This window comes from Dasypus novemcinctus, chromosome 11 (genome assembly GCF_030445035.2).
Source record: "Dasypus novemcinctus isolate mDasNov1 chromosome 11, mDasNov1.1.hap2, whole genome shotgun sequence".
Taxonomy (NCBI): Eukaryota; Metazoa; Chordata; class Mammalia; order Cingulata; family Dasypodidae; genus Dasypus; species Dasypus novemcinctus.
The window spans coordinates 84,254,648-84,273,304 of NC_080683.1; the positions used below are offsets into that span (position 1 = coordinate 84,254,648).

General features: G+C 35.3%; 1 protein-coding gene across 2 annotated transcripts in view; it reads left to right on the forward strand.

The window, feature by feature from the left end:
* Positions 1–18,657, forward strand: part of AFG1L (AFG1 like ATPase) — a 203,085-nt gene that overhangs the window by 92,420 nt on the left and 92,008 nt on the right. For both annotated transcript variants that reach the window (XM_004468413.5, XM_004468414.5), the window contains one exon: positions 2,331–2,389. In XM_004468413.5, the coding sequence (XP_004468470.1) occupies positions 2,331–2,389 (59 nt within the window). The remainder of the gene's footprint in view (positions 1–2,330; positions 2,390–18,657) is intronic.

Genomic DNA, 18,657 nt, shown 5'->3' on the forward strand with positions numbered 1-18,657 from the left:
GCTGCTTCCCACATTGTATGTGTTTTTAAAGGTTTTTTAAAAAAAATTCCTACCACTTCCTGGCAATCATGACTGTCAACTCTTACCATACAGTAATGTTCTTACCCACTTCCCCAGAAACTTGGTAATTAGGGAAGACTGTGAAAATACTTAACTTTACACCCATTTCCTGCATTTTTCCCATTTTACTCATTAGGAGTATTGCTTATAAGAAAGAAAAGATCTCATTTTGAATTTTGAAATCTTAACAGCAAGGCCAGCATTATCTTACTTTTTATGATAGCCCTAAATAAAAATTTTAAATGTAACTGAATTGAAGCCTCTAGTCCTTAATTAAACCAAAGAGCTTATGCAAATACTTTCTTAACTATAATGATGATATGATGAATATTTTTCTAAAGAGAATAAATGTTTCCTAATGACCATATTTTATTTCCATAAGCAAGTGTGACAGTTATAGTCTATCTTAGTTATCAGATTTTCTCCAAACAAGGAAATATAGAAAATATCTCATAATGCCATACTTTAAAAAAATTGACACATAATTTGTGTTTTTTATTATTGAGAAAAAACTTTACTGTTCCCATTTTTATAAATACTTTTTGATTTTTAATTCTGATTCTGTAGACTGACTTTTAAAAATGGAATGTTGTATTTGCAATAAAATTTCAACCTCTTCTTGAAAAAGTTTTGGAAATAGTCTCCAATGTTACCGTGCAAAGCTTAAAATGTGTTGCCCCTTTCTACCTTGTTCTTCAAATATGCGTTTACATATGTGTATATGTGTGTGAATGCACACTGTGACACATATGTATGTATAAAACACTTTTCTGAGGCAATAAATACTTCCTCTTTATGATTTATACTTGCATTAAATTTACAATCTGTATTTAGTTTTAAATTTTAGGTGGTTTCTTTTAAAGTAAAGTGGCATTCAGGTAAGGACCTTGATGTCAGATATGTAACTTTGATTCAAATACATGCTCAGGTCTGTCCATCCATGCTTTTTTTCCCCAGGCTAATTGTGTTATACATCTTTTAATTCTTTGCTGAGAACTTTCATTATAGACTAAGACCAAGGAGAATATGAATCCTTCCTCAGTAGAATCCTATATATCCAAGTATTAAACATATCATCTTCCTATATTGGTTTATTTATTTATTTATATTTATTTATTCATTTATTTATTTCTCTCCTCTTCTCCCCCGCCCCCTGCCCCAGTTGTCTGTTCTCTGTGTCTGTCTGCTGCGTGTTCTTTGTCTGCTTCTGTTGTTGTCAGTGGCACGGGAATCTGTGTTTCTTCTTGTTGCGTCATCTTGTTGTGTCAGCTCTCTGTGTGCCCGGTGCCATTCCTGGGCAGGCTGCACTTTCTTTCACACTGGACAGCTCTCCTTATGGGGCGCACTCCTTGCACTTGGGGCTCCCCTATGCGGGGGACACCCACCGTGGCACGGCACTCCTTGCGTGCATCAGCACTGTGTGTGGGCCAGCTCCACACAGGTCAAGGAGGCCTGGGGTTTGAACCGTGGACTTCCCATGTGGTAGATGGATGCCCTAACCACTGGGCCAAGTCCGCTTCCCTGAATTGGTTTATTGATTTAGGATCATCAGTATATGTCTTCCAAATTCTCTTAGTGCTTTTTTTTAAATCATTTTAAAAAAAATTTCTCTCCCCTTCCCCTGTCCCCCTTGTCTGCTCTCTGTGTCCACTTGTTGTGTGTTCTTTTTTGTCCGCTTGCACCCTTGGTGGCACTGGGAAACTGCATCATCTTGCTGCGTTCAGCTCTGTGTGTGTGTGATGCCAATCCTGGGCAGGCTGTGCTTTTTTTTTTTCACACGGTGTGGCTCTCCTTGCAGGGTGCACTCTTTGTGTGTGGGGCATCCCTACGCAGGGGCACCCCTGTGTGGCTCCGCACTCCTTGTGTGTAGGAGCTCGGGGTGTGGGCCAGCTCACCACACGGGTCAGGAGGCCCTGGGTATCGAACCCTGGACCCTCCCATTTGGTAGATGGAGGTTCAATCAGCTGAGCCACGTCTATTTCCTTTTAGTGCTTTTTATTACAGCTTAATGCTAATTTAACTGAATGCCTTTTGACGTTTTCTGTGACTGTTCATTTTTTCCTACGGTTGTAATGAATTATGTGTGGTTCTAGAATAGAAACCAATTTTTGTTCTTTTTTCTTCTCTTTTGCTCCTTTATATATATATATATATATATTTTTTTTTTTTTTTTTTAATCAGTAGATAACTTTATTTGCCAGGCTAACAGATAAGTTAACATTATGATTTAGGCTAAGTTTTAAAATCCTAATACCAATTTTCTCTTTCAGATCTCTATAAAAATGGACTCCAAAGAGCTAACTTTGTACCATTCATAGCTGTCCTGAAGGTAAGGAAAATCACTAACTTGTATTTACTGACTGATATTGTATTGATTAATAATCAAGAGTTTTTATAGAATTGCCTTAGTCTTGCATTAAAACAGAATTCCTTTTGATATTTAGAGACTAATAGTCAAAGACACTAAAGGGGAAAATAACCTTTTTTATATAGCATTCATCCATGTGTACACTGGAAAAATTACAAAATATACTCTAAATTATTCTCAAAATGAAACATTTGATTGCATTTTATAAATTTTAATTTGAGGTTTGCATAAATATTATAGTGGAATGTTTAAACTTATACGTTTATTTCTGAAAAAAAATGTTTAATGTTCCCTCTTTCCTGCAGGTTAATGGCCATTATTAACATGTTTTCCCATCTATTAAAGTTGCTATTCTAGAGTAGCATTATTACAAAAATATTCTAATATATTTAAATGTGATTGCCATCAAGTTATCATGAAATTATGTCAAGTTGAGGCACATAAATAGTTTAAATATTTGTGTGTATCATCACTACATGGAGTTTAAAATAGTCTTCATTACAATATGATTAAGGATAAAATAACCTCCTTTTTTCCACTGTTAATTTTAAGTAATTTTTTTATGTGATTATTCAATAATTTCACATTCTACTAATATTTATTGAACACCTACTATGTACAAAGTGCCACGTTAAGCATAGTGGATATTATAATCATAAAATAGACTATTTTTCTTGCTTGTAGGTCATTTATAAAATAGGGATATACAATGCACACAAATACCTGTAACACAAAATGCAATGTGGAAGCATAATTGTACACCAAAATATAATTCTCATCCTTAGATACAAAATTTTTCGCAGACCATATCAACATATCTGAAGAAAGGGTAAAGTTCTGTTTTTACAAAACATATTAAAACTTCAAAAAATTCTTACCAAGAAGGAGGAGTTAAAAACATTTTAGTTTCAAATTTTCTAAAGACAGAGTCAGGCAATCTTTTGAAATATACTTCAGTTGGAATTATTGTTGGTGCCAAACTTTATTTCCAGTGCTATACTTAGGAGAATTCAACCATCTGTTTCCTTGACCAATTTTAGGTTCCCAGTGGATTTTAATTTCTTTGAGATATTTATAGATGTAGGAAAATGTATTTTTTAAAGATTTATGCTGTTAGTATTTTTTCCCCTTTATATTCATGTTTTTCAATTGGTGAGAAGGTAGATTTGCAGTGTTTTCTCCATGCCAGGAATCCAACGTATTATGATGTTTATAGATACCAAAATATAAACAGGGAGGCTAAGAAAAATAGGTGCTAAATATAGTATCTTCATAAAGTGTAAAATACATAAAATATAAAAAGAGAAGGCTTACAGAATGACACAAATTAAGGGCTTTGTAGTTGTACTCCCCCCCAAAAAATCTTATTATTGTTTTTGCCAGATATTTGTCATACTTCAATTTTTAATAACATTATTAATAAACAACTAAATTGGCTAGTTAGAGTTGAATTTCCTTTCACTTTCCCACCTTTACTTCTTTTGAAGGGGTAGAAAAATCAAAAGGATGAATAATTGCAAATTTAAAATCAAACCTGGGCTGAAATTCCCAGGAAATTTAATTCAAGATCGGATGAGAAAGATGTATTAAATGTCTAATTTATTCAAAACACTTTTCACATGTAAAAAAAACTCTAGCCTAATGAACACTAGAGCTGGTTTCACTGGAGAGCTCTGGTTAGGAATATGAAGTTTACTTTGTGAGGAAAGTTTGTCTCATATTAATTTTTTTAAATTTATTTTTTATTTTTTGTCTTTATTCATTTTTTTAATATTACATTCAAAAAATATGAGGTCCCCATATACCCCCCTCACCCCACTACTCCCCACATAGTAACATTCTCCTCCATCATCATGAGACATTCATTGCATTTGGTGAATACATCTCTGAGCATCGCTGTATCTCATGGTCAATGGTCCACATCATAGCCCACACTCTCCCACGTTCCATCCAGTGGGCCATGGGAGGACCTACAGTGTCCGGTAATTGTCCCTGCCGTGCCACCCAGGACAACTCCAAGTCCCGAAAAAGCTTCCACATCTCATCTCTTCCTCTCATTCCCCACACCCAGCAGCCACCATGGCCACTTTCTCCACACCAATGCCACGTTTTCTTCGATTACTAATCATAGTAGTTCATGAATAGAATATCAGTAAGTCCACTCGAATCCACATTCTATTCCTCCATCCTGTGGACCTTGGATTGGTTGTGTCCATTCCACATCTATGTCCAGAGGGGGCTTAGATTCCACATGGATTGTGGATGCAATCCTCCTGCTTTCAGTTGTAGGCACTCTTGGCTCCATGATGTGGTGGTTGACCTTCTTCAACTCCGTGTTAGCTGAGTGGGGTAAGTCCAATAAACCAGAGTGTAGGAGCTGAAGTCTGTTGAGGCTCAGGGGCTGGCTATCACATGGTCAGTCCAGAGATTCAGATCCCCTGGGTATATATTAAACCCCAGCACCAACTACAATTCTGGTAAGTAACAGGAAAGGCTTGTAAGAGATCACATCTGTCTCATATTAATTTAAATGATATTTTACCTATTCACATATGCTTTTGTTTCTCCTTAATTTTGGCCCATCTGAGAGAAATGTATAGGAGAAGTCAATCTTCAAACAGAAGATCTTAGTTTAATAAAAAAAAAAATTATTGACAAAATAGACATTATTTGAGGGAAAAGTACATTGTAAAATCCATTTTTTTTCCTTGACATTCTCCCTTTTATATCAAATGATAGCAAATTTGTAACTTTCCGTAGGACCCTGTGATTTGTTTCATTCAATATAAATAAACAAAAGTTATATAAGCTCTTAGTAAATAATATTTTATAAGATAATATTTTCATAGGATAAGATGAGGGGGACTAATATGCTATTTAAAACCAAATGACTGGAGAAGATATAGAAAATACCCAGGTACCCTTCCTTTAGGAAGCCTTCCTAAACCAACCCCTTGTAGCAAAGCAAAGCAAAACAAAACAAAACAAATCCTTCCATAAAATACTCAGGTGTCTTTGAAATATGGAGGTTCTTACTGTGCTCTTGTTTGCACATTCTTTGGGTTTATTTCACTGTTCTTTTTCTAACTGATTGAGATCAATTTTTATCTTATTAATTTCAACCTTTCTTTCCTTAATGCATTTAAGGCTATATAATTCTCTCTAAATACTCCTTTAATTGCATACATTACATTTTGATGTTTAGTATTTTCATTACCGTTAAGTTCAAAGTATTTTCTAATTTCAATTGTGGTTTCTTTTTTTAACTCATGGAGTATCTAGAATTATGTTTCCTCATGTCCAAACATATGTAGGTTTGTTAGTTATCCTTTTATTATTGTTTTCTTAACAAATGCTAATTGCACTGTGGTCAGAGAATATGCTCTGTGTGACTTAAGTCCTTTCAAATTCATTGAAACTTGCTTAATGGCCCAGTTTTTAGAAATATGCTTTACATGTTTGAAAATAATGAATACTCTCTATTAGTTGTGTGTTATGCTGTGTATATGCCCTTTAGGTCAGGTTTGTTAATTATGCTGTTCAAATCTCCATTCTTACTGAATTTTCCCACCATCAGTATTGAAAGGCTTATGGAAAATATCTCCCACTGTGTTTACGAATATATCTATTTCCTCTGAGTTTATGTCAGTTTTGCCTTAATATTTTGAGGCTATTACAAGGTACATACATATTTAAAATTATTAGCTATTGCTGTGGATAGAACTTTTTTAAAAAAAAAAACCGAGCATTTTATTATTGTAGAACTTCTTAAAAAACACCATTAAGTAGTAACTCTCACTATCTCTAGTAATCTCTTTACCTCAAAAGTCTATATAGGGAAGTGTATGTAGCTTAAGTGGTTGAGCGCCTGATTCCCATGTATGAGGTCCTGGGTTTGGTTCTTGGTACCTCCTAAAAACAAAACAAATAATAAACAAACAAAAAAACAACTCGGGGGAGCCAGTGTAGCTCAGTTTCATACGTAGGAGGTCCCAGGTTCAATCCGTGGCTCCAGTACCTCAAGAAAAAAAAAATCTGTATATAGCTATACATATAGTTTCTTTTCCTTTCAGTCTTTCCATGTAGTTAAGTTTTAACTACATGGTTTAATCCATATATTTGGATTTTTAAAAAAAATCCAAGCTAATAATCATTTGTTAACTGGAGAATTTAGTCCATTTACATTTTATATACGTACTGATATGTTTAGGTTTAAATTCATCATCTTGCTAATATTGGCTATTTGCCCACACTTGTTCTATGCTTTTTATTTTTTAAAGATTTGTTTTATTATTTATTCCCGTCCCCCCCCCCCACATTGTTTGCAGTTGCTGTCCACTCTCTGTGTCCATTTGTTCTGTGCTCTCTGTGTCTGCTTGTCTTTTCTTTAGGAGGCACTGGGAACCAATCCTTGAAACTCTGAAGTGGAAGGGAGGCACTCAATCGTTTGAGTCACCTCAGCTCCCTGCTTTTAATTGTATGTGAAAATGGAGACTTTCTAGACTGGATTTTTTAAAAAAGCAGTTTCATTGCAATATATTCACCTACTATATAATCCATCCAAAGTGTGCCATCCATCTAAAGTGTGCAATCAATGGCTTTTAGTATAAACACCACAAAAAATATTACAACAATTTCATTACTCTGAAAAGAAAAAATCCATGTCACTTAGCAGTCACCTCTCAATTCCTCTATCCTTCCCCAGCCCAAAATAACCAATAATCTAATATCCTCTTTATAAATTGATTTATATTTACATTTTATGTAAATGAAATCATACAGTATATAATAGTTTGTGTCTGGTTTCTTTCATTTAGTGATTGACTGGATGTTAAGTGCATATTAACTTTCAAAATTAGACTGTCATTTTAACTGAAACTGAAGTGGTAAGGGGAGGAACCAGTAACAAGAACCCATACTATGAACTTACGGCTTTTGTTTGCCAGTACCAACTTTATAAATAAAAGATATTGGAGAGCTATGGAAAGTGCCTGGGGAAAGATATAGCTAAGCATCTGGTGAACAATGGCACAAAGGAACAATGCTGTTTCCTATTTTATCCCATTTAGTCCAGCCCATTTAATAAACCATTTTGACACAGTAATTTCATTTTTAGGAATTTTCCCTAAAATAAAAAATGCAAAAAAATATGTAATTGCATCATTATTTTTATTGTAAAGAATTATAAACCTTAAAAAAACCCATAAAGTTAATTTTATTTGAAAAACAAATCTGAGACTCACATAATGTCTACCAAGAAAATTGTTAGACCCAGCAGCAGGATTGGGTGTGGAGTATGAGGTAAAGGGAGAAATGAAGGCTGAATGCTTAGATTCCACTTTTTCCGTGTGGACATCCAGTTGTTTCATGATCATTTGTTGAAAAGAGTCTCATTTTCCTCATTGAATTACATTAGCAAATTTGTCAAATATCAGTTGACCATATATAAGTGGATCTATTTCTGTACTCTTTATTCTGTTGTTTTGATCCATATGTGTACCTGTCTGCTGATATCATAATGTGTGTTGTTATTGTCACTTTAGAGTAAGTCTTGACATCAGGTAGCATATGTCTGCAACTTGACTTCTTTTTTCAAAAATTAATTTGGCTTTTCTAGTTCCTTTGCATGTCCATACAAATTTTAGAATCAGCTTGTTAAGTTCTACAAAAAAGAATTCTGGGATTTTGATTCAGACTGAGTTGAATCTGTCGATCAATTTTGGGAGAATGGATATCCTATATCAATAGTGAGCTTTTTAATATGAACATTCAGTATATCTTTATTTATTTAGTTCTTTAATTTCAATATTTTTTATAGTTTTTAGTGTAGATGTCTTCCACAGTTTTTATTAAATTTAATCATAAACTTGATTCTATTGTAAATTTTATCTTTAAATTTCACTTTACAATTATTTGTTGCTATTATATAAAAGTATAATTGAATTTTGTTTGACCTTGTATTCTGCCACTCTGCTATAAATTCATTTATTAACCCTAACAGTCTTTTTTGTATATTTCTTAGAATTTTCTATATAAACAATCATGTAGTCTGAGAATACAGAGTTTTATTTCTTTTTCTTCAATTTTTATCACTACGTCCATATTTACCTAAATATTTACCATGTTTTATGTGCTTTATTACTTTCTTCTTTCAGTTCTATCAGATTTTGCTTCACATATTTTGCTGCTCTGTTGTTTGGTGCATATACATTTAAGATTACTATATATTCTTGGAGGATTGACCCTTTTATCATTATATAATATACCTCTCTGTCTTTTCCTTTTTCCTTTTTTCTTTTGCTCTGAGGTCTAATTTATCTGATATTAATATAGCCACTCCTGCTTTTTTTTCCTATAAATGTTTGCATGATATATTTTTTTCTGTCCTTTTCCTGTCAATCTACCTTTTTTGTTATATTTGAAGTGAGTTTCTGGTAGACAGCATATAGTTGGGCCATATTTATTAATCCGCTCTGCCATTTTGTGTCTTTTAATTGGTTTTTGTAGATACCAATAAAACTATTGATATGCCTTTTTAATATTTGGTTTTCTGTTTATTTGCTCTGTTATTTGTTTCCCTGTTTTCTTTTTCCTCTGGATTACTTGGACATTTTTTAGACATCCATTTGTCCCATTTTGAGTGTATCTCTTTGTAGAGATTTTTAAATGTTTTTTCTAGGTATTATATTAGATATATATGTATTTTTTCTCCATTGTTGAATTGGGTAATTTCTATTGTTCTATCTTCCAGTTCACTGATTATGTCTTCTCTCCCTTCTGTATAATTTATTACAGTTGATTGATCATTTTACCAGTTCAAGTGAAGTATAGAAATCTTGATGTCCCTTTACTTTTCCCATATAATTAATTGTTTTAACTATTTCCTCTGTATACATTTAGAAACATATCAGATAGTGTTTTAATGTTTGCTTTAACCATCAAAAATAATTAGAAAACTCAAGAGGAGAAGGAAAATCTGCTGTATTTACCCTTATTTTTGCTAACTATGCTCTTTTCCCCTTCCTGACATTCCAAGATTCCTGATTTTATGCACTCTTTTCTATTTAGAGAACTTTTTTTAGCTATTCTTTTTGGGTAGGTCTGCAGGCAACAAATTCTCTTTATTTTCATTTATTTGAGAGTGTCTTGATTTTCTTTTCATTCCTGAAGGATATTTTTGATGGGTATTGAATTCTGGGTTGATAGTTCTTTTTTTTCAGCACTTGAAAAATATTGTGCATCATCCTTTTGGCTTCATGGTTTCTGATGTACTATAAGAAAATTATTAAGAACTGTGAATTCATAAGCTTTCTAATCAATAGTGTCTGCTGTTTTAGCCTAGAATTGTGAATGGTTAACTTGTCCATTGTCCTTTGGAATGTTGTAACACTGCCATGCAGGCAAACCCCTCACCTAATAACAACAACAACAAAAATGTTCAAAAGGAACAAGTTACCAGATGTGACATTTGCATGTCCTGTTTGTATCCCCTGTAAAACAAAAAGCTGAGAACCTTCATGTTCCTGTTTGGTGTACCATATATAGAATAGAGCACTTTGGGGCACGATATCTCTTCTCAGGGGAACTGGCCATTCTCCTGGAGATGGGCATTGTTGTTCCAGGAGGAGCTGACAAATCACGAATGGCATGACCACCCTGAGATCATAGATTTGGTCTCTTTTAAAAGTGGGCCCTTTTGGCTGCCAGTTGAAGTCTCACCCAGGACAGGATGCTCTTCCTGGGACCGTTTTTCCAGCTGGGACTCTGATTGGCTGCCAAAGGGACTTCCTGGCCTTGTAAAAGATCAGATGTTGTGTTTTCCCCAGTTTGGTGAGTGTTTGTATATACTTTCATTCTTTCCTATATCTCTCTATTGTTATTACCCAATTATTACAATCATTTGATATAATTTGAAATGCATTAATTTGAATAAAGCTGCTTTTATATAGTATTTAGAGTTTCTGCCTTTTCCTTAGCAAAACAATTTCTGATGAGAAATCTGCTGTCATCCTGTCATTTGAATTGTTTTTCCTCTTGAGGTAAGGTTCATTTTTCTTTTACAAGCTTTTGAGATTTTTTTTGTCTTTAATTTTTAGGGGTTTGATTGTGATATGTTTTGAAATGAATTTCTTAGGGTTCATTCTGTTTAGCGTTGGCTCAACTTCTTCAATTTGTAGGTTTATGTCTCTTGCCCAGTTCTGGAGGTTTTCAACCATTATTTATTTGAGCACTTTTTTAGCACCACACTCTTTCTCCTCTCTTTCCAAGACTCCAAAAATATGAATGTTAGATTATTTTCTTATAGTTCCACAGATCCTTGAGGTTCTTTCCTCTTTTTTTTTAAGTCTATTTTCTCTCCATTGTTGAATGGTAATTTCTATTGTTCTGTCTTCCAGTTCACTGATTATGTCTTCTCTTCCCTCTTTTTAGCCTATCCATGCTGTTTAGCCCAGCCACTGAGTTTTTCATTTTGGTTATTGTATTTTTCAATTCTAAAATTTCCATTTGATTCTCCTCTTATCTTCTATTTCTTTGCTGAAACTTTTTTTTTTTTTTTTTTTGCCAGAGGCTTCTGGTTTTTCATTTGTTTCAGGATTATTCATAAATACTCAGTGAAGCATTTTTATCATGGCTGCTTTAAAATCTTTATCAGATGATGGTAACATCTGTGTCATCCTAATGTTGGTGTCTCTTGATTGCATTTTTACACTCAGTTTGAGCTTTTCCTGATTTTTGTTATGAGTGATATTTTTATTAAAACCTGGACTTTTTTTTGTATTATTATGTCATGAGACTAGATCTTATTTAAATCTTCAGTTTTACTTGGCTTTTTTTTTTTTTTTTTTTTTTTGACACTGCTCCAGTGGAAAAGGGGACACACTGTCTTTCCTGACTGGTATAAGTAGAAGTCCAGGTTCCCTATACAGCCTCCATTAACACCTGAGTAATGGTGGTGGCTCCTTGTTACTGCTGGCCAGAAAGAGTGCAGGTAGAGGGGGCAAGTTATTGGCTGGCAGGGATGAAAGTTCCAACTCTTTAATTGACCTTCTTTGACATTGCATGGGAAGAATGTTGAGTCTCATTGCAGCCTTGTGACGGTGGAATTCTAGGCTCCCCTCTCAGCCTTTGCAGGTATGGGTGGGGGTGGCATCACTGCTTTCTCTGTAGTATTTGGTGCAGTAGAGCAATTATTGTCTAAAAATTTTCTTGTCTTTCCTGGTCTTTTGGCTAAAGAGAGCAGGCTTTTGTTGCAGCTTATCTGTTTGTGTCCATTGTCTTTCTGGATTGCTGGTTTCTTCAGGTCCAAGTCTGGGATATATGAATCAGGAAAAAAACCCAAGGAACTCACCTGTGTGTCCTTTATTAGGTCTTAACATCCCTAGCTGGTCTTCTTTTCTCTGCCTTTTATTTTCTTCTTATATTTGTTTTATTTATATATAAGTTCCAAGGTTTTTAATTGTATGTAGTAGAAAAAATAGAGAAACAGACATCAATTCCATTTTCCCAGAAGCAGAAGTCAGTTTATTAAAAGTCCATCATCATCATCATCACCTTTGTCATTTGCAATTTTGTTTCTATGGCCACATTTTCTTGTTTTTTGTAAGTCTATTAATTTGTGTTTGGATGCTGAGATTGACATTATGAATATTACATATAGACTCATTTCATTTAAGGGTATTGAATTTTAATTTGGCAAGTGATTAAATTTCTTGAGGATCAGGTTGATCCATTTGAAGCTTGTTTTTGAGCTTTGTTAGAGTGAGTCTAGAGTAGCCTTTACTCCAGGGCTAAGTGAGCCCTTTTTCTAGGCATGGCTCTTCTAGTCTTTCTTCGAATCCACTGGTATTCACTGAAGTCTCTCTATTCTGACTGGTCAGAACACCAACATTTCCCAGCCTTATTTGGATTGTTCTTAGCATAGCTTTGTGGAGTTTCACCCTATGCATGTGCGTTTAATATTCAGGCAGATTATAGGTGCCCCGTGTGCAGATTTCTAGAGCTCTTTGCATAACTTCTTCCTCTGCTGAATTCTACCATGCAAATCCCAACAGCATCTGCTTCCCCAAACTACAATCTCTTGTCTCCTCAACTCACAAAGAGTGCTGTACTCTAATCAGATTTCCTCTCCCTGTGCAACAGTCTAGAAAATAAAGACAGAAAGCCATGGAAAATGCAGGACTTGCCTGGTTTGTTTCCCATATCTCAGGGATTGCTATCCTTTGTTGCTGATTGTATAATGTCTGATAGCAATTTTGCTCATGTTTTGTCCACTGTTCTGGTAAGTTATAGCAGGAGGGAGAAAACCAGTTCCAGTTACTTTGTCAGAGCTAAAAAGCTTAACTATTTTTCTTGGTTTTTAAGTGTAGAGAAGAGGAAGGCAGGATAATTTTTTTGTTGTCAGGAATTTAGAGCCATATTTTACCATAGGTACAAATATATAAATAGGATAACTCTAGAGGCGTAGTACTGGGCACAGAAGTGTTGTTACCTCTTCCTCTCACATGTTTAGAGGAATGGATAAGTACATGGTGGTACAGCCACATGACAGAATAGATATTTGGAATGTTATTCTCAGAAAGCTTTTAATGTAGAATAATTCTCACAGATGTGAAATGAAATATATGTTGCAAGAGTATACCCATTACTATCTCAACCATGGGAAAAACATGTTCATGGAAAAATATGGAAGGAAATATCCAAAAATGTTAATAGAACTTATTTCTAAAATAGCAAGTGTTACAACCCAACTCCTGAAACACATGAGTTAGTGAGGCCACGAGACCAAAGAACACACCTGGCATTTAGTCAGGAATAAGATTTATTGGGACTTAAGGATAGGAGAGACTCTTTGATGGTGGCCTGTCAAAGAATGAGTGAAGTTAGCACTCTGCAAAGAGATGAGAAAATGAGGGATAATATATAAGGGGTTTCAGAACAAGGACATTCCATAGGGTATGAGAACAGAGTTCCTGCAAGGGTCACATGAAACGTACACATGGAGTGTGGTGATGTTTTCACTAAGTTTGTAGGAAGGATGTTTACCAAGGATGTTTACTGCTTTGGGAAGATTATACTTTATAATAACATCTGTACATTCTGTCCTCTCTAGGGAGGGTTATTAACCTTTAACTTAAGTCTAGGTCATTCAGGTGGCTACGTGCTGAGGACTCAGGGGTCCTGGGTCACCACAGCAAGGTTAAATGTGATTCTAACTTTCTGTTTTCTACATCTCTAAGATTCTAGAACAATCTTGCATTATTTTTATAATTAAAATAATTTTGTAATAAGTAAATATTTGCCCATTCTTAATAAATCAGCAGACCTGGATATGACTATCCCTATGCAAATTTAAGAAATCAGCAATAAGCAGAATGGATTGAATATTGGCCTTATGTATAGAGCTGTTATATAAAAAAAAGGAAAAGTGTGCATGGGAAGGGAGCACCAGGAGCAAGAGGAGGAGGTAGACATGAACCAACAAGTAAAAGCACTTGAAGGATATACTTTGGAAGAAGAATTATCTCAAGAAGTGGGAGAATTTTTTAAATAAAAATTTTCTGTAATAAAAATTAAAGAAGTCATGGTATTGCTGAAATAAGTGATCAGGGATGAAATAGCTATAAAATTCTATGAAAAGTGAGCTGGCAGAGCTAAGAAAAGGACTAATGGCAGAATGTATTAAAAAATGCAAAGCACCTTAAAAAATAGAATTAGTACTTGAAAATAAAGTCAGTAAAAAAAAAGAACAGACCTATGAAAAATCATGCAAAATAAAGTAGAGTAATCAGAGATAAAACTATTAGAAAATGCTAGATATGGAAGGCAGACAGTAGAGACCATTCATGTCACTCATATTTCAAAAGAAGAGATTATGAGAATAAAATAGAAGAAAACTTTTATGAAATAAGTTGGATTGAAACTCCAGATTCAAAATGTTCGCTATGTATTTCCCCACACTCCATCAAGAATAAGACTCCCGGGGATGAGCTTCCCTGGTACCGAGGGATTACTACCAAGTACCAGCTGATGATGTAACTAGAAAATGACCTTGAATAAAAGGGTCAACTCGGACCAGCAGGATATCTCAGTCTACATATAATACCAGGAGTTAAAAATGCTTTTTGACCTGAATAAAAGGGGGAAATGGAAAGGACAAATGAGTTTATATGGCTATGAGTCTCCAAAAAGAGCTGGGAGATTATCAGAGGGGTTGCCCTTATGCACACCTCAGCAGAATCCCAGAGACAGCTAAAGTAGATACAACCCCAGGTATTGGTTCTTCTGAGGGCTACAGAGATCCACAGATTCTATGGTCATGGCAGATGGAATTCAGTGACATGTCAGTTGGCCCTACTTTGGAGTTTGTGTTTCTGTGTGATGGAGCTGGACTCAGATGTAGTCTTTGTTCACACGCCTCTCCTGTTACTTTTACCGGAACTGTGGTTGGTGCTGGGGTTTAATGTATACCCAGGGACCTGAATCTCTGGACTGACCATGTGATAGCCAGGCCCTGAGCCTCAACAGACTTCAGCTCCTACACTCTGGTTTTTTGGACTTACCCCACTCAGCTAACATGGAGGTGAAGAAGGTCAACCACCACACCAGGGAGCCAAAAGTGCCTACAGCTGAAAGCAGAATTGCATCTGGCATCCATGTGGAATCTAAGCCCCCCTTGATATAGATGTGGAGTGGACACAACCATTCCAAGGTCCACAGGATGGAGGAATAGAGTATGGATTAGAGTGGCCTTACTGATATTCTATTCATGAACTATTGTGATTAGTAATCGAAGAAAATGTGGCATTGGTATGGAGAAAGTGGCCATGGTGGCTGCTGGTGGTAGGGAGTGGGTGGAAGAGATGAGATGTGGGGGCGTTTGGGACTTGGAGTTGTCCTGGGTGGTGCTGCAGGGACAGTTACCGGACATTGTGTTTCCTTCCATGGCCCACTGGGTGGACTGTGGGAGAGTGCGGGTTGTGATGTGGACCATTGACCATGAGGTGCAGCGATGCTCAGAGATGTATTCACCAAATGCAATGAATGTATCATGATGATGGAGGAGATTGTTGTTATGGGGGAGGAGTGGGGTGAAAGGGGTGGAGGGTATATGGGGACCTCATATTTTTTGAATGTAATATTAAAAAAATAAAGACAAAAAATAAAATAAAAAAAAGAATAAGATATTTTTCTGTATATAACTGAACTTCAAAGAAATATCCTACAATCACATGGAAGAAAAAAATAATGGGAAAAAAGTCAAACTGTCCTGTGACTTGTTCATCACAAGATTCTGTGATATAATACATTAGTTTTTACAATATTAAAATTTAAAAAACAAAGTTACCTTTTCAGCTATGTTAACCTTTTGATCTAAGCTTACAGTGAAATACTTTTAGATATATGGTAATTTAGGGATTACAGTCCTTATAAAGCTTCATGAGAAAACTACTTTAAGATTTTATTATTACCTGTCAAAATTAATAACTCTTAAATGAAGATATTGTGGTAAGAAAAGAATGGTCATAGTAATTGAAACTGATTAACTATTGCGTTGGTCTTGTCTACAAGTGAGACAATAAAAAGGTTGACTATAACCTGTGATAACTTTTGTAGTCGAGTTAACAAACAGAATGGTAAAGAAAGGAGAAAAGTGGCTCTGACCCACACTGGCAATTTGAGGAGAAGAGGTGGCATTAGTCAGGAATATTACCAAAGAACAGATGATGCTTAAATTAAGACTTGAAAGACAAATAAAAGTTACCAGACAAAGTGGGGAAGGGTATTTAATATGGAGGAAAAGACACATGGAAAAAGACACAGAAGCAGGGGAATTATAGATTTAAAATTCATTTAGTTCACTGAGATTTTCATAATTCCATATTTTTGAGGCTTGGAGATTTATTTGAAACTCATTTTTCCCCCCCCCAAAAAAACAAAAATCAAGATTATGTTTTGTATTATATTGTAAATAAAAAATCATTTTGGTCATTAACATTACCTTACTTATATAAAAAGATGGCTAATTTTATAATGTGCCTGCTTCAATGAGGCTATATTTTAACTTGAAAGTTCTTGCTAACCATATAGCATAGTGTTCTGATTTTACTGATGCATTCTTGAAGAATCTTTGTTGCTTTTTAAAGAACTCTTAGGTAATTCTTTTAAAGTGTGCAAAGAAATGTAATTTGCTGGTATCTACATAGCACGATTCTATAAAACTGAATGCCTCTGTTTCAGTGTCTGCACTGCACTATTTTCAAGGAGACTAGGATAATCTATACCAGAGGTCAGCAAACTACAGCCAGAGGCCAAATCCAGCTTGCTGGTGTTTTTGCAAATCAGGTTTTTATTGGAAAACTTTATGCCCACTCATTTGTCTATTGTCTCTAGCTGCTTTCACACAACAATGGCAGAGTTGAGTAGTTGGGACAAAGACTTATGGCTTGCCAGGCCTAAAATATGTAGTCTCTGGCCCTTTACAGAAGAAGTTTGCTGATCCCTGATTTATATAAGTGTACAAAGGACTGAGAGACAAATAGCTGTTTAAAATAACATGTAAATAGCACTTTTTTTTTCTACCAACAGTGAGTTTTTGTATGATAGAAATCATGTGTCAACATAGATTCTTTAGCAGTCTTGGAGAAGGTGGCATTTCCAGAGCTTGCTGGATAAATGTTTATAGAATGAAGGAAGTTTGGTGAATCAAAAGATGAGGATTTTCTGATTATCACGATCAGATAATGTGATAATTTGAAAAATATCAGCTTTGTTAGAACCTGCTTTCTTAGATATGCCTTTATTTTTATACATTTAAAAAGAATAATATGTCTTAAATGTGCATTCATTGAATGATATTCACTGCACAAAATCTCATTGTTAAATTATTGTGAACATTATTTAAAATTATTGTGATTGAAAGGAAAAGAGAACCAATTTGCTATTTTTGATCAGATGGGTAGTTTCTTTTTTGTTTTTAAAGATTTATTTTATTTTTTTCCCCTTTCCCCCCTCCCTCCCCATTGTCTGCTTTCTTGTGTCCATTCACTGTATGTTCTTCTGTGTCTGCTTGCATTCTCGGTGGCACCGGGCATCTGTGCCTCTTTTTATTGCATCTTCTTGCTGTGTCAGCTCTCTTTATGTGCGGCACCACTCTTGGGTGGGCTGCACTTTCTTCACATGGGGCGGCTTTCCTTGCGGGGTGCACTCCTTGCACATGGGGCTCCCCTACACGGGGATACCCCTGTGTGGCACAGCCCTCCTTGTGTGTGTTGTAGCACATTGCACATGGGCCAGGAGGCCCTGGGTTCGAACTCTGGACCTCCTATATGGTAGGCAGACGCTCTATCAGTTGAGCCAAATCAGCTTCCCAAGATGGGTAGTTTCATAGGTTAATTTTAACTGGACTTCTATTGTTCACCTTCTTGATAATTAGATTGGCTGGCAAGCTTTGCTATTCTCATATGAGCAAGTTCAGTAATCCAAGGTGTTTTAGACAGGTGTTTTATCTTTGGGTAAAAATCTATCTCATCACACCATCCTTAACACCTTCATAAACTATTTTGTTTGGCTCATTGCATAATGAGCCTTGAAAGAGAGAAGTGCTATTCTTAATTTTTAGAGTTAAAAAATTAACAAAGTGAATTCCACTAATTTTCTTCTTATGAATTTCCAAATCAGTTTAAAACTATGGACAATTTAAAATAATCCCTCCATGGCAGGGGGAGGATGTGCCTGTGCAATATTGTATTTTTTTTTTTTTTTTTTAGGTATTGGGGACAGTGATTGAACCTGGGACCTTGTATGTGAGAAGTTGGCACTCAACCACTGAGCCACATCAGCTTCCCAAAGCTGATTTTTTTCATTTGTTTTGCTTGTTGTTTGTTTTTGGTTCTTTTTTGGAGGCACTTAGAACCAAACTCAGGACCTCCCCTGTGGGAGGCAGGCACTCAACTGCTTGAGCCACAACTGCTCCCCTGTGTGTATTGTTTTTGCCATCTAGGGAAAGATTCTAATATCATTAATTTAGCACTTTAAGTCTCATTCACAATCACATATTAGCAAAGCTATCGTCTTTCTTAAGCTTCTTTATATTTAAAATTAAATGATCTAGGTGATTAGTAGATTTCTGAAATGATAGTGGTAAGCTGGTCAAAAATAACTAATAAGGCATTCTACAATATAATTTTCTGTTTGATGAATTTCAACTAAATGAAGAAATTAGAGAAAAA